The sequence below is a fragment of the Ascaphus truei genome, chromosome 3 (genome assembly GCF_040206685.1).
Source record: "Ascaphus truei isolate aAscTru1 chromosome 3, aAscTru1.hap1, whole genome shotgun sequence".
Classification (NCBI taxonomy): Eukaryota; Metazoa; Chordata; class Amphibia; order Anura; family Ascaphidae; genus Ascaphus; species Ascaphus truei.
Window position 1 is genome coordinate 289,902,454 of NC_134485.1, and position 21,185 is coordinate 289,923,638.

The following is a 21,185-nucleotide window of genomic DNA, read 5'->3' on the forward strand; positions in this document are numbered from 1 at the left end:
TTTCCTTACATTGACAAAGTGTATGATACACAACCTTATCTATAATAATAAAATAAAAAGTCTGTCTGTCAGGGTCATAGTTCCAAGACCATGAAACCTAATACTTTGCAGGCATACTAAGGGAATGCAAGGCGTGTGCACCTGTGTGTTATTTTTTTAAATTTAAACACAATTCTATGAGTGATTAAAATTGCACTAACAATCAAGTCAGCCGGATGGTATTGTACCTAGTAGGCTATGTATCTGGCACGTGACATCATAATGGACAAAGCCTGGTGGTACATATGGAGTAATAATAACAAAGAAGTGGTACTAAGGTGCTCCTACTGTATATAGAGTGATATAATGTGCTTAAATTAGTGATTATGGTACATAAACAAGTGTACAATAAGTGTTAAATGATATATCTATGTAAATAATATGAACGTGCAAGTGCAAAAACAAGTAATAGGTTGCAGCTCAACCCTCTGAAGAAAAGGTCCTGTTTTTCTTCCATGTAGTTCATTCGAAGCTTTGGGGAGCGCAGGTATCACCATATAAAACAAAAAAATAAAACTACATAGTGTAATCTGCTTCACAAAATTTCTTTCAAATTCTAGGATTTTGCCAAATGGCTTTAATGATGTTGGTCACAGTGTGATTTGTCCTCGGTGTGAATAGAAAATAACACAATAGTATAACTCTGTATAAATTCAAATGTATATTGAATACAATGTCACACTTACATAAGTCACAGTAGCATAGGCACATAAGAATTATAGCCGAGTGGCCGGTCGTTCTCCCCACTGCTCCGGTTTGAATCTCTCAAATCGGTTCGTGGGCTCCCGGTGAGCGTCGCGTCACTTCCTGTGGCGGGTCGCGTCACTTCCTGAGGCGGGTTGCGTCACTTCCGGTGCCTTCGGGATCGTGCAGGAGAACAGGCCTCGCTTCTCTTGCGCCTGACTCTACGCGTTTCGCTTTACAGCTTCCTCACATCGTGAGGCACATGTTATGTGGGAAATGCTGTTTTTCATCTAGAAAATTGTGAGTTTCCATTTGGCAAAATCCTAGAATTTTCAAGAAATTTTGTGAAGCAGATTACACTATGTAGTTTTTTAATTTTTTTTATATGGTGATACCTGCACTCCGCAAAGCTTCGAGGTACATATTGAGTGTCTGATTGATACAACATAACTTACAAAGAAAGCAGACGGAGAAAGCCAGAGAGGAAGTCAGTTGACATGTGAGGAGAAAGCAAGAATGCTAGAGAAGGAGAGAGAAGAGAGATGCAGAAAGAATTGGGATCATCATAAGGTATTAAAGGAAAGTGATGGGCGGGAGAGAGATGAGGGGAGAGAGAGAAATACAATTTATTTTTATTCATTTTGATTACTGCAACCTGTGCTAAGCCGGGCTTTAACTCTAGTAATTACTAAAACAAAACAATTTAAAATGTCATAGCGCTTACTTTCTCCTGCTTGCATTATGACACTGTCAAGTTCTTGTTCTAGCTTTTCATACGTCTCCAGTCTTGCCCGGTGCTCAGAATTTTGAGCTTGTAGCTCAGTAACTCGTTTTTCTGTGGCTGCTTGAAGACTATAAAACTCCTTTGTTAAAACCTGCAATAAACGTTTAACATAGTGAAATATTTTCCCGTAACATTGTAGGTCATATTTACGAAGCGATGCTATGCCATAACACACCTTCTGGAATCAGAAGACACCGTGCAGCCCATTGAGGTGCATGAGCCACAAAAGTATATTCTGGCTCTAGAAGGGTTCCAATGTTTAGTATATATGGGCCTGTATGTTTAACACAAAACTCAAGAAATGGTGACCATGTCTGTACAGTACATAAGTACAGTTATTACAAGGCAGCCTATTAGATTCGTATATAAGTGTCAAAAGGAGTGCTAGTGGGCTTGGCTAAATAGTATACAACAAAAAACAAACAAAGATGCCCAAAGCTACTTCCAATGTGACAAAAATACACAGCGCAATAACTATATATGAAACTGACCTGCCAACTTGGAAGGTGGGGAGGAGTGAGCTTAAACTCTTCACCTTCCAAGCTCACCCCTCCCCCACCTTCCAAGTTGGCAGGTCAGTTTAATATTGCCAGGTTACAGATCCAATGCAGATCATTCTTCCTGTAATTATACAGGTAAATAAGAATTTTAACTCAGGGAGTGTTAGAACCTGCCAACGGTCATGCCTTGAAAGTTGCAGCAGGCTTAAGACGCTTTGGCCAAAGGGTTATACTAAATGACCCTTTTCCAAGAGAATATATAGGTATTGCACTGTGTATTTTTGTCACATTGGAAGTAGCTTTGGGCATATTTGTTTGTTTTTTGTTGTATAGCCTATTAGATTCCCCCTTGTTTTTATGTTAGCCTACTTTATTATGACGATATCCGTATCAGAATAAAGCACTGGTTATTGTGCAGATCTATCTTTGAATGTCAGACATTCAACTTAACAACCAGTTCCCCCAGAAAGCTTTATGGAAAAATCAATAACTAAAATATTACACAGTTCTTTAGAATACTACTAAATAATCTCTGCCAATAAACCATGTTTGCCTTAAATATTAACCCTTCACTTTCAGCCACATCCCATCCTGTTTTCTATCATGTCTCAGGAAATGTTTATACAGCCCAAGCTACCTGCTCAAAAAGTCATCAAATAGAAGTGCAAAGGTTTGGAGCTTTTACCAAGTATTTACTAAGCAATGATACTCTATAAAAAACACCTTCTGATGCCAGAAGACACCTAGGTCATGAGGGGTCATCTAGTGTCAGATGGATTATGCTGCATTATGGCAAAGCATCCCTTGGTAAACCTGGCCCTATTGCTTTTATATAATGCTAATTCTGGTTATTTACACCATGGCTAATATTGGACAGGGTTAATTCATTGTTAAACATGGATATTATCTCAAATAAAAGTATAATTTTGCAGAGTATATTATTAAAGTTGATTCCTATCATTTCTACGAGAAATCAACCGACAAGAAAGCAAACCAGAAGAGTGCTTATATTTTCTGTAATAAAGAAAACAAATATTGAGTGTCTGCTAAATCAATTATAATAATTGAATCGATAAAAAGTAGACTATTATGCCTGTACATTCTGCTGTGTAGAAAATGTGGTACATAATGAGGCATTCATACTTCATCACCTATATCAATAACAATGGTATGTACATATAGCATGAGTAAGAAGGGCAAATGGGGACAGATAAAAGCATAAGGCAGCAACAGGAAATAACGCATGGTGGAGGTTGTTTGGATGTCCTGAGTGCCTGATCAATGTGTCTTATCTTGCCAGCATCACTTGACAATGACAGCTGCTAACAGAAGTGAAATGTACAGTATGTGGCAGACAAAAAGAATGATAAGAAGGTTTGTCCGAACCCCCTTGGTCTTTATTCCCTGCATTTAATTACCATCTCGTGGTCTAACTAACATAGTGTGAAGTATTGTATCTCTGTATCAACAACCGCTTCCACCCCACACACTACAGCATGCAACCATCTACAGTCAAGCCATACGATACAACCGGATATGCTCCGACATAGCAGACAGAGGCCAGCGGATTACAGCCCTGAGATCGGATTTCATAAATTGTGGATATAACCACAGAATTGTAGACCAGCAAATCCACAAAGCCACCAGAATAACAAGAATATCCCTGAAACGGACAGAAAGAGACAAGAGACAGGGTACCTTTGGTGGTCACATATAACCCACACCTAGAAGACCTACGCAAGATCGCCAGGGAACTACAACCCATTCTCCAAGAAGATACTGTACAAGACTGCAAAAGGTCTTCCCTGAAACACCCTTATTATCATACAGACAACCTCATAATCTCAAGAAAATTATGGTGAGGAGTAAAGTATTCAACAGTACAACTGAATGCGGGACAAGACCATGCCAGGACGCAAGATGCAAAACCTGTGCAATGCTCTACACAGCAGGCACAATACAAATACCACACAGGAATCTGGAGTACAAAATCAGAGGAAGGTTCACTTGTTCCTCCAGCAATGTCATGTACCACATCATGAGCATTAAATGCCCAGGGGGCTGCTACTAAATAGGTGAGACGGGACAGGGGCTAAACAAGAGAATGAATCTGCATTGCCACAGCATCACACGTGGAACAAGAGACAGTCCAGTCGGTGAACCTTTCTCTGACTGGCCATAGGATGAACGATCTGAAGGTGGCCATACTCAAAGGTAATCTTAAAACACTGAAAGAAAGACTGTTGCATTAATACAAATGTATGCAACTCTTCAGGACACTTAGCGGTGGCCTAAACAGAGACGGTCGTTTCATGAGTCACTATTGACACAAGAGAACTCTCTTCCCATGAGTGCTAAAGGCCATGTGCCTACATACTGCGCTATATGAAAGCTGTGTGTGCAGTCTCTTACACCTACTAATACACTATGTAATTCTATCCCTACATACCAATAGGGACCAGATAGTATCTACACACACTAATAGTAATGCAACACCCTCTTACATTTCTACACTTACCATTGGTATACACTACCACCCCACACACACACTGTGAGAAGTGATGTCCCACTGGAGAGCAGTATCTTCCTTCTTGATGGTGTTGTATAGAGTGTCTGTGCATATTCATTCTCCCTTGAACTTTTTGGCTGGTTTCCCCAATGGGGATAGACACTGAATACAACACTATAAAGAAGAAAGATACTGACACACACATCATAATTGCAGAGTGAATATTAATTCCTCAACGTTTCGACGTGAGTGCCCTGTTCACAGACTTCTATATACATACATACTGTATATTTAGTTATAAAATCTGTTTGTAATTACATATACCGTATTTGTCATTTCTTGACATACCTCTAACTTCTTTTGATATTTCTCACATTCTAACTGACATTTACGTAGGTTTTCTGTTGTTTCCTCCTGTAGCATGTGAGCACGCTCAGCTTCAAAAGATTTCAGCTTAGTTTGATGAAGAAGCTCAGATACCTTGCTCTCTGTACTCAGTTGCAGTTGTCTGTACCTAGAATTAAAAAGCATAAAAGTAACAATTAAATGTAAGTGAATTAACATATGCCCACGTTTTCTGTTTATTAATGTTGCTAACACCTGACTGACTATATTTAAAATTAAAACAATTTAAAAATAATAAAGGATTTTAAAGTTCAGCATAAATTGTATATAGGAAATCTCCCACGAGCAGGGCCCTCATTACCTCTGTGCATATGGTGGTGTGCATTTGTCCTTGTTTGTATGTAACTCTGTTTAGATAATTACATAATCTGTGTAACCCCATTATACCACACTGCCGAATAGGTTGGCGCTTTACAAATAATACCAGCAAACACGTGATGGGGCGCGCCTCTTATTAATCGGTAGTATATGCAATGTGATTAACTGTGATCGATTTTATGAAATACAAATCACACAATGGAATAAAAAAAATGTGCAACAAATATAGTGACTAACAATAGGCCTACATTCAATAGTGATAAACAGTAATTAGTGATAAAAATTCCAGGTGGAAATTAAAAAATAAAATAGGATGCAGCTAACAAAACCCTTAAAGGAACAGTTTCCGTCGTTCTTCTGAAATCAACATTTTTTTAACTTTAAAAACCTCAATGGTTAAACTCAGCACGGGTTGGAGCAGGAGATCAGAAGTGCTCTCACCGCCGCCGGACCAGATGCCGATCTGAGCACCTGCCTTGTCTTGGTGAGGTCACTTTCGCATCGTCTGTTCTCTGAGTCCAAACTTCTGTTTCGTCTTCCACTCCCACATTCAACGTGTTTCGCTCCTGTGGCTTCCTGACGAAGGCAGGCAATCAGATCGGTGTCTGGGTCAGAGGTGGTAAGAGATCTATTGAGCTCTTTCTCCAACCCATCCTGACTATAACCATTGTGTTTTTTTTAATGTGAAAGGTATAGGCACACATTGTAAGTGCGCATCCTTAGGGGCCCGCTTTTTATTGATTCATTTATATATCTTAAATAATCTGCACTTTAGTTTCTTCTATTCATTTCCCTCAAGATACGTCCACCTGGAGAGAGATTTGGAGATCATTCTTGCCACTGATTCGTGAAGGCTGACGTTCTATGAAATTGTCCATGCACAGGCTGAACACACACAGACACACACACTGACACACACACACACAGGATAGACATATTACACTATATTGTGTTTTTCTAGATCTTTTCGTGTAACGAATAACTGCGCTCCCCTAAAGTTTAAATTTTTTTTTTTCTATTCAGCTTCAGGGACCTCTGGTTCTTGAAATACTTACCGAGAAAAAGACCATCTGTATTTCCTACGGTTGTTTAAAATCCCCTGCATCACGTGCGCCAATAGGAAGTCGTAACGGATGTCACAGATTCCTATTGCCCACCATGACACAGGGGATTTAAAACTCCATTTTGTTTCCCCTTGAGGGAAAGAAGCCGGCAAGTATCTCAGAAACAAGAGATCCTGGAGCTGACATTAACACTGTTCAGCCCCGGGAGAACGTTTCCCACAAATGTAAAAAATGGCCAGTGGTAAAAAAAAAAAAAAAAATATTCTGTAAGCAGAACTACTCCTTTAACTGAAATGAATTACACAGCTGCTGATTAGTTGTACGCACAAATACTGTCATACCCAGTACACCCCCACCCTCCCACCAATAACAATACATTAATGAAGACCACCAAATACGTAAAAGTATTAAGATGAAATCTATATGGGCAAACTGATGTTAGGCAAAAGTGGTATTGACAAACTAGGCAAGATGATGTAAGCAGGTAACAGGGTATCGGTATCCATAATTGTTGATGTAACGAGTAATAGATTTGAATCCCAAATAGAATAAACTCTGGTTAGAATAATAGTTTTAATTACTGTATTGATGTTATTTCCTTTCTGGACACACACTGTTTATGATCAGCAATTGTTTATGGTCTTCACTGTTGTATGTGACCTGATTCATTCAGTTTTGCATTGTCATTATGAATTGTTTCCCTAATTTTCTGATTAAAGTATACCTTCTTTCCTCACCTCACCACAAAAGTGAGTGTTCCCAGATGTATGTTTTCTGCCCTTTGGAAGGTGCTGGTTGGATGAGTGTTAATAGTTAGGTATACAGTATACACATGTAAATGTTTCTTTTTGCACAAACTTTGACAACATTTGTAGGTAAATTAACCCAATGCTACTGCCTGTAGGCCTGGTAACGAAGACACCATTTCCTTTTCCAAAAATACTATTTCATACAGTGATTCAATTCAGCTTACATACAATTGCAGTCATTTTAGTTAAGGTATTACAAGTGAAGAGCTTCAGAAAGCTTAGATTACAAAAGAAAAAACAACAGACAAGTTTTAACAAGTGATTTATTTCCAGGTGCTGTACTTCCTTATGGGTAGATACAAAATGTACTTTTATTTAAGCAGGTTAGAAAAACAGGTTTGAGATACATAAGGAAACATAGAACCTGACACGACAATAGCTAATAGCTTTATGAGGAGTAAGGTTATTGTAGTTGGATGACTGGTTTTCATGACATTTCCTGGACCAAGCAACTCTTCCACAGGATTACCAAAGAGGCACTGCACTACAATATAATTTGTGTGCTTAACAATAGGCTGGACATTTGTTAAAAAAAAAAAAAAACAAACTTCAAATTGTGAAATGGTATTCCAACTGGGCAAGGTTGGATTAACAATGCTTCTAAAATGCACCAAAAAAAACCCCCAAAAAAGGTGTTCACCTGCCATATTTCACCTTTAAATGCATTTACATTTCTGCCTCTACATTGGTATTCATATGGGAGTGCTTTAGTAAACACACTGTTGGTCAAATTTAAAAGATTGTACTATTTCTTTGTACTATACTTTTAGGAACTTTGTTTTTTTTTTTTTGCATTTTGTCACTGCCATGGGTGAAAAAATGGATACATTACATGTTAATGATTAACGTTGAATCAATTGAAGCATCTTTATCTTATGTTGTAGAAATACTTAAGCACTACCCCATTTACGGCTCCCATTGAAAAAAACAAACAGGATTACTTTCTGCAAATTAGAGGTTTTCACCACAAACCAGGTGGGGCAGAAAAAAAGCAAACATCAAATTGCTATATAAATAAGTGACCTTCTGGAGCCCACAGCATGAAAAAAGAAATTGCAGATACGTTGCATTGTATTTTATTGGTGGAAAGGCCTTCAGAATACAAGTAATGCACTGAGAAATCAAATAAACAACATTCACAAGTACGGCTTGCTCAGTTACATACCTATTGTACCAGAAGCTATTTGAATGCAAAAAATTAATACAATGTTTAAAATGCACATCTTCAGACTCCTACAGGGTTATTCATTAAAGTGATATACAGTAGGGCAAATTGGGCACTAACGCACAGAAACTCCAATTCAAGTCACTGCGAGTTTCCGTGCAATAGTGATCATTCAGCACTATTGCCCTTTAGTGAATAAGATATGTGCATAACACATTTAGTTGCACTACTGGAAATAATTGTACACTTAATTCATCTGTTTACATTCACATCATAAATGGATTCATTAAAGTAGCAAGTCACCCAAAACAGATGTGGCCAGGTCTCCCTCTGTGATCCCCTTGTCCCCTTATCTTGAAAGTACAAAAAGTAACATGCCGAAAAGAAAGTTTCCCCTTACCTTCACTGCGGGAGGTGGGCGGCAGCATCGCGGTGCGTGTGGGTGCCGTCGGAATGGCAGACAGACCCGCCGAGAGTGCAGGGAGCGCTGTGGTGGGGGGTTGTGTCCAATTGATGAGGCGACTGGGTCGCCGGAGTCCCGCTGCGGAGGAAGGGACTGGCGCCGCCATCTTGTGTATAGCTGCGCATGCGCCATCCAGATCCTGCGCATGCGCAGTATGAATAGTTGCGGCGGCCATGACACAATGCCCCACAGAGGAGAGACAGGGACTACAAGTCCCAGCAGCCCTCTGGGGTTGCAGCAACACATGATCAGGTGTAGCCAATAGGGCTTCCTGAACCCCGGAGGACTAGAAAGGATACATTTGGCACACTGTAAGCCACACCAGTCAGAGCTGGGACACAGGGAGGTGAGGTTGTGTGTGCAGGATGTCAGTGACCCCTGCACTAGGCCAGAGATACCCTATAGGCCTCAGCTATGCCTCGACTCATATGCAAGTTTGTGGCTGCTACAGGGACAGGCCCATTAGATAGGGACACTGCCCCTGTAGTGCCAAGTGTGAGGGACACAGCTAGGATGCGGCGGCAGACTGAGAATCCGTTGGTCTGGGACCAGACCACCACACCAACAGAGGCTTCGCTGACGATGACGTCGCTGGATCAGCGGATCCCTTTTGCTTTTGGGCCATACCCGGGTGCTGGAGCACCTGGGCAGGTACCTCACAACGTGCACCAACTATAACACTTTCAGTTACTGTGTGCAGCACTGTCACACACATTGGCTGGGTTGGACCTTGTGGACCAGTGAGGCTGGGTGCCCAGGGGCACCTCAGTACTTTGGGGGAATTCCATCAGGGTGTGGACACTACGGTTGGACGGCACTGTGGGGTTACGGCCGTGCAAGGCCTATATTGTATGTGGGATAGTGATATACCTAGATTTACCTGTGTTCAGTAAACTGTTATTATATACAAGTGTGTATTGGTTCCTGTGCAAGGGGGTATCCAGCAGTGCTAGGATCCTTCACAGGTGGAGGCTTTGTCACCAGACGGATCAGGTACACACCAGGCTCTCAGCAGCGGAGGTTCAGGCCTCCTGGGAGCCACAGGTAAAGCACAACACACACTCAGTAGCCGCCACATCTCCCATGGCGAGGGGGAAATAGCACTACACAGACATTTATTTTTTTAACAGGACTGTAATCCTCCAGAGCTGAACCTCTCTATTTTCGGCTACAGAGACCCCTGGTTTCAGAGATATTTACAGTTGTAGCTGCTAGTGCACTTCCTGTTTGTTTATTTTTTTATAAAGATGGTGGTTATCCAATAAAAGACCCAACATCTGTTGCGGCTTGCTTCTGGCCCGCACTTTGGTGGCCATTTTGTTTCCACAAGAAGGGGGAAGGGGAGAATAAGACAGGCAGTTAAAACTGATAGTAACTGGGGAACCAAGGGGTGCCCAAGAATTGATTTGTTCTGCTCCAGAGGATTCCCCGATTTCAATCCTGTTAAAAACACAATGTCCCAACAAATCTGAGCAGGCAGCATGGCTGTTTTAAGAGCATCTAAATAAATAATAATAAAAAAGTATTTGGGTCTAATTAGTGAATGCTACCTTAAAGCCAAGCTTTTAATTTCCTCTTTATTACTCATTTTTATGTAATTTCCCAGAATACCTTGCTGTAGTTCTTGCCCGTGCACGCATAACATCTTTTATTTCCCCGATTGCTCATATCGGCAGTGTAAGAGATGTGTGCAGAGGTATGCAATGGAGACTGTTTTTAAGGTGAAATTAAAATAAGGTTTTATTGCCTTTTCCTTTAAACAATACAGCAAACAAAAATATACATATATGTGACAGGGCTGCTTGCACTTTTGTGGAAGTTAAATGCATGTTTGCTTTCTGGCATCAAGTGCATCACTTTTCTTTCTTCCTATTTCTGTCTTTTTTTTGCTGGGCCCAGCGATCTTTTTTTTTTTGTTTCCTTATCTGAAACTTTACTAACCTTTAATGTGGTGTCCGGAGGTCAGTCAGTACAATGCAGGTGTGGTTGGTGTTAAACACAGTTTGATGTTACACAGCCATGGGCAGTCCCTGTTAAAAAGGAAAAGGGCGTTGCCTTCCTGCATACCATCCAGGGTAGATTATACCATGGTATGGGGGGGTTAGGGGGGGAAAGTAAGTGATACTAAATGTCATTTATTTTACAGAGTAAAGACATGCATGGGATGTTTGTAAAAGGTACTGTTTTTTGGGGGGCTTGCTATAGAAAATTGTATGTTGTGTAAAGTGTATTATGTTTGCTAATTGTGTAAGTTTTGGGAGACAACTCCCCTGTGTGGTTTATCTAATTTGGTTTTGTCCTAATTAACCAGTAATAAAAGGGAGGGAGTTTCTTTCCCTGGGTGGTTCTGCACTCCTTGTTGCTGCTATGTGATATGAAGATGTCTGTGGAACTTCAGTGAAAGGATGCAAACTTTCTAATGCAGATATTGCTGGCTACTCTGTGGCTGGAGACACTGGGGGAACTGGTTGTTGTACACCTGAATGTGGAATTCCTAATAAAAAGAAGGTTCAGAGAACAGCAAAAGCCTCTTTCATTCTTCCCAGGGTCTGATGCTGCTGCTTCTTTAAATAAAGGCTGGGACACAACCTTTCACATATGGTGGCAGCGGTGGGATATTTGATGCTGTACCCAACATCTAAACCCTATGGTCCCCGATGAAAAGGACCCAAAGGAAAGTAGCAGCTCGCCCTAACAGATGAAGATATCCGGGTGTCCTGACCAGACAAGGGCTGATCGAGCAGAGGAGATTGGTGCAGGGCGTGGAGGTAATTATGGAGGATGACGAGGGATTGGAGGCCACTGAGGACACTGGGGACGTTGGAGCCAAGCCCAAGACCCATACAGTGGAAGCAGTTAAGACTGGAGCGGAAGGAAAGGAGGACCTTCTGAAGTGGCTGGTGGTCTAACAGGCAGAACAAGAGCAGTGGCGACAGGAGATGGAAGAGAAACAAGAGCAGCGGCGACAGGAGATGGAAGAGAAACGGGAGAGCCGGATGGATGATATGCAGCGGCGATGGGCCACACAAGTAGAGCAACAGGAGACGGATGGATGATATGCAGCAGCGACAGACGCAGCAGATGACGGACTTGATGAAGCTCCTTCAAGCAGGAACCATAACACCGACACCTGGGCCTATCATCCTCAAAGAGATCGGCTTAAATAAACTGAGCCCTGAGGAGGACATTGAAGCTTTTCTCGTCATGTTTGAGAGGGTGGCCAGAGCCAGTCAGTGACCAAGATCACAATGGGTAATGAGGCTAGTGCCCACACTGACCGGGAAGGCTCAGATGGCCTTCAGTGCTCTAAGTCCAGGGGATGCCGAAGACTACGAGATGGTGAAAGAGGCCATTTACAGGCGATATAACATCAACCCGGAGACGTTCAGGCAAAGATTCCGCAACCTCCACTATAATCATTCAGAAGGACCGCGACAGACTTATGCCAAATTGATGGATCTTGTGAATAAGTGGATTGGGCCGACCGAGAAGACAAGAGAGGAAATTTTGGAGCTTTTTGTCCTTGAGCAGTTCCTGGAAATTCTGCCACAAGGTGCGCGACTGTGGGTGCAGGAACATTGACCCAAAACTGGGGATAAAGCTATAGACCTGGCTGAGGACTATTTGGCAGCTCATCAGGAACATGAGGGAAGACCAGTGGTAAGACCTGAACCCCCTCATCCCATGCACCAGTACGGGAATCTTCATTTAGACAGGGGGCAGGTCGGAGCTCACTTATACAGGATACACGGGTATGCCACCTCTGTAAGAAACCAGAACACATAGCCAGATATTGCCGACAAGGGAAGAATGGGCCAAGTACTATGATCACCAATGTTGGTGGATTCATTAAGGAAGTGACCATTGGAGGGAAAATGGTGAAGGCCCTCATAGACACTGGGAGTGAAACTACTTTGGTAAAGAAAGGACACTTTTCTAAAGGGATACCAGTGGGCTCTCTGAACATACAATGTGTCCATGGACATTATAAGCGGTGTCCAATCATTCCGCTGCCTATCACCGTGGGTACAGTTACACATGTAGTACAGGCAGGAGTAGTAGAAAATATGCCCTACATGGTGATTCTGGGGCAGGACTTTCCAGGTCTGTTAGGACTATTGACACACTGTTCAGCAGTTACCACAAGGGCCCAAGCGAAGCAGGCTGAAAAGGAGAAGGACATGTCTTTGAAAACTTCTTTGGAGGGGCTTTTTCCTTTTCACCCAGAGATCTTTGGTGAAGAGGGGAGAGACAGGAAATTCCATAGGCAAAAAAGAAAGGACAAAGCACTCGGTCCTAGAGAATTAGGGATGCAGGACTTGGACGAGGTTAATAATGTTTGGGGCAAGGATATTGTAGAGGCGCAACAGCAGGACAGCTCACTAAACCCTTTTTTCAGCAGGTGGTAACTGAAGAGATGAGCGTGTTTGGGCCTATACCATCATATGTATTACGGCAGGGTGTCTTAACCAGGGTCCGCAAGGATCCTCAGTCTTCTTTGCAGGTGGAGCAGGTCATGGTGCCAAAAGTATTTCGGAAGGAGATTCTTCGGTTGGCACATGATGTTCCCATGGGGGGTCATATGGGCAGAGACAAGACCTTATATAGAATATTAATGCATTTCTTTTGGCCTGAAGTACATAAGGATGTGGGAGAATATTGTGCCTCTTGCCCTATATGCCAACAGGTGGCCCCAGTAAACCTCATGGATCAGGGGAAATTGATCCCTATACCGGTAGTTGGGGAAGCTTTTGACCGGGTGGCCATGGATGTGGTGGGTTCTTTACAAAAAAGTTCTTAAGGTAATCAGTATATACTGGTACTATGTGATTACGCCACCAGGTATCCAGAAGCAATTCCCTTGCCCAGTGTTACTGCGAAGAATGTAGCGAATGCTCTTATTCAAGTATTTGCAAGGGTAGGAATCCCCCCCTAATGCAGATATTGCTGGCTACTCTGTGGCTGGAGACACTGGGGGAACTGGTTGTTGTACACCTGAATGTGGAATTCCTAATAAAAAGAAGGTTCAGAGAACAGCAAAAGCCTCTTTATACTGAGACCGTGCCTCACTCACCCCTTGGACTGCTGGATTGGGGAGAATGAAAAAGACTGCCTGACCCCAGGCACCTAAGAGGGGAGCCCCGACTGCAGTTCTTATTTAAAGAACATACATTGGTGCCTTCACTTGGGTCTACATCCTGGAAGGGTTAAGCTGAACCCCACAGACCACTACACCATATCTTTACTTACACAGGGCCGTGTAAGTATTTTGTTGTTATTAATACCACCCCTACCCCTGCTCCTGGGACAGTTCGGAGGATACATCAAAGATACCACTATTCACCCACGCTTACACAAGGCCGTGTAAGTTTATTAACACTACCACCATCATTATCATCCCGTATCAGGGGTGTTTATCCCAATTATTTGCGAGCTTTTTGCCTGGAAATTGTTAACTCTTTGCTCCCGTTTTCTCTGTTTTTTATGTTATCTTAAGGGATTTGGATGATCCCTATACCGGGTTGAAGCAGAGGGGATCGAATGTTGTCCTTGTTTATTTCGGAGATTGTAAATAAAGAAAAAAAGAAGTAGGAAGCGCAGTCAAGAACAGGGTAGTGGTAAACTAATCTCCTTTAATCTTAATATACATTAAAAACATATATGTCCCAGAGGTAATCTTGGTGGGACAAAGCAAGCATAAAAATCAAATATAACAATTTAAAAAAAAAAAGTTTGTGCAGATGAAGCTTCCTTGCAATTGTATTCAATGGGTCTCCAAGTGTTAATAAGGTAAAAATCCCTGTGAAAAGTCTGAGTCTTGTGGGCTGTGCACTGCCCGGGTATATTTAGGTGTAGAGGGGTACCCCAGAGTAGAGCCAATGCTCTATGTGCTCACCTTGAATTCACTCCTGGTACGTGGGGGTCCTGTAGTTTTAGTCAGCCCCAAAATCTCATCCGGTGCACGCTATGCAGGTGCTGATGAGACCTGGATTGTCTCCTGGTCCGTGTGACTGCTACAGCTTCAATCAACCCCAAAGGCTCCTCCGGTCCACGCCGCAGCGATGTTCGATAGCCCACAATGCCACACGACCCTCCGGGTGTCCGGGTCTGATGTCACTTCCGGTTGTGACGTACAGACCCTTCCCGGTAGTAACTGGGCTGCGTGTGTAGGCTCTCCTCCTCCTGCCTACAAGCAACATTGGCAATCGGGCTTCCCTTTCCAACATCAAGTAATAGGGCAAAACCTCTATGGAGTCAATCTGGGTGCAATTATACTCATGCACAAAGTGATGCACCTGCTGACTCCATCATTCTTTTCCTTGAGTAGTCAGTGTGCCCATCATGTTCAATTAGGTCCTATTGAATCTCTCGGGTTGAGGATCTCCTGCGGGTGGTAAGGTATTGCCCAGGATTTGTTTTTATTCCACAAAGGTGCAGTAGTTCCTTGATGAGTTGGCTTTCAAAATCCTACCCCTGATCGTAATGTATCCTAGCTGGCAACCCATAATGGAAAAAGTACTTGTCCCACAGCACCTTGGCGACAGTAGTAGCTTGTTGATCCTGTTGGGAATGCTTGAGCATACCAGGTGAAATGGTCCGTGGATATTACCGGTGCTCTTTCTATCTGGCTTAAGTGACAGAAAATCCATGCAGACCAAATCCAGTGGTCCACTGCTGGTGATCGTTGTCAATCAATGGAAGAGTCCTATAATAGCAGATAGCTGCAGAAGTATCTTCACAGCTTTACTTCAATAGGTGAACTCCGTTGACATAATGCATGGGAGAAATTGGCGCCGGTCTGTATTGTTTATTATTTGTTTTGTTTTTCCAACCGTGTCTTGGAGTTGGTGTCACCTGGCAGCCTAAGTTTATCACTATATAATATTATTATTATTATTTGTACTGTCTTATCACATTATAATTGTCACTGCACTTGATTTTTAGCGCTATATACACCCATTTTTTCTTGTTCTGATCTTTGTCAATGGTACAGTCCTCTGAGGCAAAATCTTTCTAGACACGCACCTACCACAGTTCTTACAATATGTTTCAATATCCTGAGCAATTTGGGGCCAATAGAATCGGTCTTTCACTAATCCCAACGTCTTATCTGGGCCCAAGTGACCATGATCGTCATTGAGAGAACGTAGCCCCACTTACATATACTTGTAAGGAAGTATTAATTGCTTAGTCACGGTGTGTTGGGACTTCTTTGCTACTCTGAACATTACTCCACTCTTGATCAGTGGATTAGGCCACTGCTTTAACCGGAGTAGCCTTTCAGGGTGCATCCCGGTGACCATCCTGGTTGACTTCTGATTCCTTAATGCTGACCATATGTCCTTCAAACCGGGGTCTGCCTGTTGTGTTTGTGCTAGATCCTGCCGATTTAACCGAGGTAAACCCTCCATGGTTCACTCTGCTGGTTGAGAGTATACCAGGGGTACCGTGGTGGGGGAATATTCCCATCGGTCAGCCACTCTGTTCAGATTCACAGTCGTGACCCTTCTTGGCCTCTCAAAATGCTCTTACTGACAGCGGTAACATCATAATAATAATAATAGCATGTTCTTGTATAGCGCTGCTAGGTTTACATAGCGCTTTACAGAGACATTTTGCAGGCACAGGTCCCTGCCCCATGGAACTTACAGTCTATTTTTTGGTGCCTGAGACACAGGGAGATATAGTGACTTGCCCAAGGTCACAAGCTTCAAACTCAGTGCCAGTCAGTGTTTTTACTCACTGAGCCACTCCTTCTCCCACTGTTTATCTGTCTCCTGAGTGTGTCTATGAATCTGGGACAGTGTGTCAGAATCAATTTTTTGCTTTGTGTTTCCTTTCTGCACCCGTGCCAAGTATGCTCCTTCACTGGGTCCAGAGGTAGTTTCCTGAAGCAAAACGAGAGCGGATGAATAGCTTCACTACCTGTGGCAGATTCTCTCTTTTCCGGCAATGACTGTCTTAATGCCCTTCTTCCCCACATCTATAACAGAAATCCGGTCTTCTGGTTTTCGGCTCAGGATTTCTCCAAAGTTTTCTCCCCCATCTAGATATTTGCTCCCTATGGGGTGACCATCGTTCTTCTCCCCGATGTTCTTCTCGAATGTTCGCATTAGCCACTTCTTCCATTTGCATGGCGGTCATAAATTCCGACATCTCACATGTGGACTCACCTGCTCTGTGTGAGGATCAAGGAGTCGCGCCGCCCATGGCACTCTCCTCACTCACCTCCGCCCACTGCCAGGGCTCCCGCATTGCCTCCTCCCACCGCTGGTAGGGACGCGCTCCTCCGGGGAAAACGATGCAACCGGCTTGCGCACCCCACTTCAGTCTTGAATACTTGCGTCCTCGCACCAACATCAGGGGTCGTTCAGCGCTCGCAGGGTCCTGCTCCTCAGAACATGTCAGGGATACTGATCTCACCTGATCCCTGCTTTGGATGCTCAAACCACAGCCCGTGCTGCTAACACACCTCCATGCTGCAGGTTATTCATTGGTTGCTCTCTCCTACTTATGCTGAGCAGCCTCACTGGCAAATTGGCTGAGCATAATCCTATGTTCCCTTGTGTTCATCACATCCTAGCCTCCGCAGTCTTGTCCTGTCTCTTTTCGCAGCTCTACGTGTACCGACCCGACCTTGCTTTTGGACTCTGCTCTTCCGTACCTCTGACCCCGGCTACCTTTGACCATCCACACCTCTCCAACCCCAACCTCGGCATCTGTACAACGACCATTCTCCGCTCTCCAACCCAAACCCCAGCTAACAGTACCTGCAACGATCCGTACCACTCCAACCCAGACCCTGGCAAGTATATCAACTGTCCGTACCTCTCCAACCCTGACCCAGCTATTTCGACCAACCTACACTCCATACACGCCCATGCGGCTGTGGGTGGTGTTTACATCCATCCCCACCTCGGCCCTACGGTCACGCATTGTTTGTGATGAGCACATCGTGACACTCTGACAGTGCTGGGCCGCTCTTCACTAGGTCTATTGGGGGTCATGGCTATTTGGAGGATAATCGCAAAGTGTCAGTGCCTTAAGCAATGGGGTTATCTTTGATTCCATATTGATTTTGTAATAGATAGCAATTTTATTTTTTAAATCATTGGTGTCCCTGTAGAAATGCATGTGGATTTCAGCATAGTGCGAGTGATACTACATCTGTATCATTCTTTACATAATACTAATAATGAAAGTCATATTTATTATTGAAAGTTTATGCAGCTACCGTCTGGATCCAATGGATAGAACACACAGACAAAATAAAAAATAGATCAAATACCTTCGGTATGCGATTAGATTCTGAGCTACAAATACAAAGTCCCCTCCACCCAACACCCCACCCCCAAATTTATATATATAGATAAATCTATCTATCTATCTATCTATATATATACATATATATACAGGCATACCCCGCTTTAAGTACACTCACTTTAAGTACACTCGCGAGTAAGTACATATCGCCCAATAGGCAAACGGCAGCTCACGCATGCGCCTGTCAGCAAGTCCTGAACAGCAATACCGGCTCCCTACCTGCACCGAAGCTGTGCGCAAGCGGGGAGACTAGAGAGTCTGGTACAAATGGGTAATTTACATCAGTCATGCACGTATATAACGATTGCAGTACAGTACATGCATCAATAAGTGGGAAAAGGTATTGCTTCACTTTAAGTACATTTTCGCTTTACATACATGCTCCGGTCCCATTGCGTACGTTAATGCGGGTATGCCTCTATATATATATATATATATATATATATATATATATATAGAGGCATACCATAGAGGCATACCCCGCCTTTATATATTATATATATATAAACAAAGATTGTAGCGCCGGAGTAGAACTGCAAATGAATTTAACCTAATAAGTGACTAAAGTGTATAAAGTTAAATATTGTGATTAATGTGCATAAATTCTAATCAACATATATATCCATGAGCAAAATAGTGAAACACAATAAACTTAATATAAAGTTGTGCAAAAGTGTAAAGGAAGAATATATAAAGTCCAACCAGTCCATTTGATGTTAGTCCATGAATATAGGTAAATAATGCTGATAAAGGGGTTCTCCGGCTGCTCTCACATGGGATAAACCACATCCAGGGGTATCTAGAAACAAAAAAAGAGAGAGCGCACGCCCCATAGCATAAAACTGTGTATTTAATATGAAAAGGGGGAAGGGAAGGGGGGGGGGAAGAAACACACTCAAAAGAGTAAAATGATAAAAAGGCAATTTGTGATTATATCACCACCATCCGGTTTCTTTGATCAGCTTCTGATCAGCCCTTTGAGAAAGTCGACCAGTGGTGACGAAACGCGTCAGGGACTCTGATAGCGCAATTACGTCACTACGACGCTGCGCACGCGCACGAGGCCACATCCAGCTTGGGATTCCTACGGCAGCCATTCTTAGTGGAGAGGCAAGTGTTTGGACTCCGGTGGACTGATTCCAGTCGGCAAACGGCACCCCTGGCATCCGGTGAGCTGTGATTTCTACAGGCAGCCCTGAGGGAGCCCACAAGAACAGACATTCTGCAGCAAAGAAACCGGATGGTGGTGATATAATCACAAATTGCCTTTTTATCATTTTACTCTTGTGAGTGTGTTTCTTCCCCCCCCCTTCCCTTCCCCCTTTTCATATTAAATACACAGTTTTATGCTATGGGGCGTGCGCTCTCTCTCTTTTTTTGTTTATATATATATATATATATATATATATATATATATATATATCATACGAACCAGCCCAAAGACCAGTAAAGAGACAGCAACCAACGAGGTGTAATCCAAAATAATCTGTATTGAAAAGAACAGATACACGAAAGCCAACATTTCGGTCTTTCAGGGAGACCTTCCTCAGGGCCGTGCAAACACCACACTAACAGTGACCCTACTTATATACCCACACCCCTAGTGCAACCAATTAAACATAATCAATCACCAGCAACCTGTCATTATTTACCTGCTGTGCAGCTGAGCACCATTTGGGAACAACCAATGCCTGGACCAGAAGGAGCCATGCGGATCCACGAGCAGGGAAAGGCAATTTGTTAATCAAAGGCAGCCAGCTCAGACATCTGCGTCTGACATCCTGGAACCACGAGCAGGGAGATCCCTCTCGTGATCCAGGCTGCCTGCTCTGATGTCCATAACCTGCAACCGGTGTCGGGAGCAGTAGCGCGTCACCTGACTAGCCTGCGCGTCATAGGGCAAAGGGTGAGCCGGGGAGCCAATGGGAAACATCACTGCGCATTGGAAAGGCACGCAGTGCCCTAATGGAGGAACCCTGGCAACCAAGGACGCCAGCACACAGTCCGCGCAGGCGCAGTAGTGAATACTGATAGAGAGGGCAGCGCTGTACCCACAGCACCAATACAAGGCAGACACACGAGCCAAAACAGCCTGTGGCTGAAGTTAAAGCCACAAGAGGCAGTGGTGAAGGTACCAGGGGTCCCAGCTGCACCCAACAAAATAAAAATGACAATAAAATGACAATAAAAACAAGGGAGTGACAATGTGCAAGGGAAGTGAAGCTATGGAAGGAAAGTGTCCACACGTCAAGATAAACATGCAAACATAAAAATAAACATTCAAACATGATCAAACATCAAAGCAAGTAAAAATCAATGCGCAGGTAAGCATAAACAATTTACAAAAAACAGCCCAGTTTTAGCTCTTCGTTCAGTCCTCCTGGTGCCATGGTCCGCAGTTCATAAATGAGTCTGGCCTCCTGTTGTAGCAAGATCTTGTCCCTGTCACCACCACGCGTAGGAATAGGGACCTGTAGGATAGGCATGCATCTTAGCGTTGCTAAGGAGTGTCTATGTTCTTTAAAATGTCTCGCGACGGGGAGACATTTAAGATCCATGTCATCGCCACCACTCACTAGGGCTTTCCTGATCGTAGTGCGGTGCATGGCCATCCGCTCCTTCAGCATCCTCACAGTTTTTCCAATGTATAGGAGTCCACAAGGGCATCTGATGTAATATACCACGAATTTGGACTCACAATTAAGTGCCTGTTGAAGTTTGATAGGAATGCCACTGTGGGGATGATTGTAGCTGGGGCCCAATTGCATGAACTGGCAGTTAGTACAGCCATGACACCGATATGAGCCTGGTTTCTTGGCCAACCAGGTCTTGGAGGTGGCATATTTCTCTATTGGATCCGATCCTGTCACCATGTCACCAATACTGGGGCCACGACGAAAGCAGAACAACGGTGGTTCCTTGGCACATGTGCCTATCCTCTCATCATTTTGTAAGATCCGCCAATTCCCCCGGATGCATCGCTTGATGTCATTGGAGGCGGTGCTGAAAGTGCTGATTATGTTGAGTCTGTTGGTCTCCGGCTTTTTGGACACTGATGTCAGCAATACACTCCTGTCAACCTGTTCCACCTTTTGTAAGGCGTATTGGATGTCCTTTTCAC

The 21,185-nt window shown here is 43.4% G+C and overlaps 1 protein-coding gene across 11 annotated transcripts in view; it reads right to left on the reverse strand.

The window, feature by feature from the left end:
• The window catches only part of PIBF1 (progesterone immunomodulatory binding factor 1), a 217,420-nt gene that overhangs the window by 55,835 nt on the left and 140,400 nt on the right, over positions 1 to 21,185 (reverse strand). For all 11 annotated transcript variants that reach the window (XR_012799924.1, XR_012799925.1, XR_012799926.1 and 8 more), the window contains 2 exons: positions 4,865 to 5,030; positions 1,448 to 1,598 (listed from right to left, as the gene is read on the reverse strand). Coding sequence is in view for 8 of the 11 variants with exons in the window: in XM_075591017.1 (XP_075447132.1) it covers positions 1,448 to 1,598; positions 4,865 to 5,030 (317 nt within the window). In the remaining 3 variants the exon portion in view is untranslated. The remainder of the gene's footprint in view (positions 1 to 1,447; positions 1,599 to 4,864; positions 5,031 to 21,185) is intronic.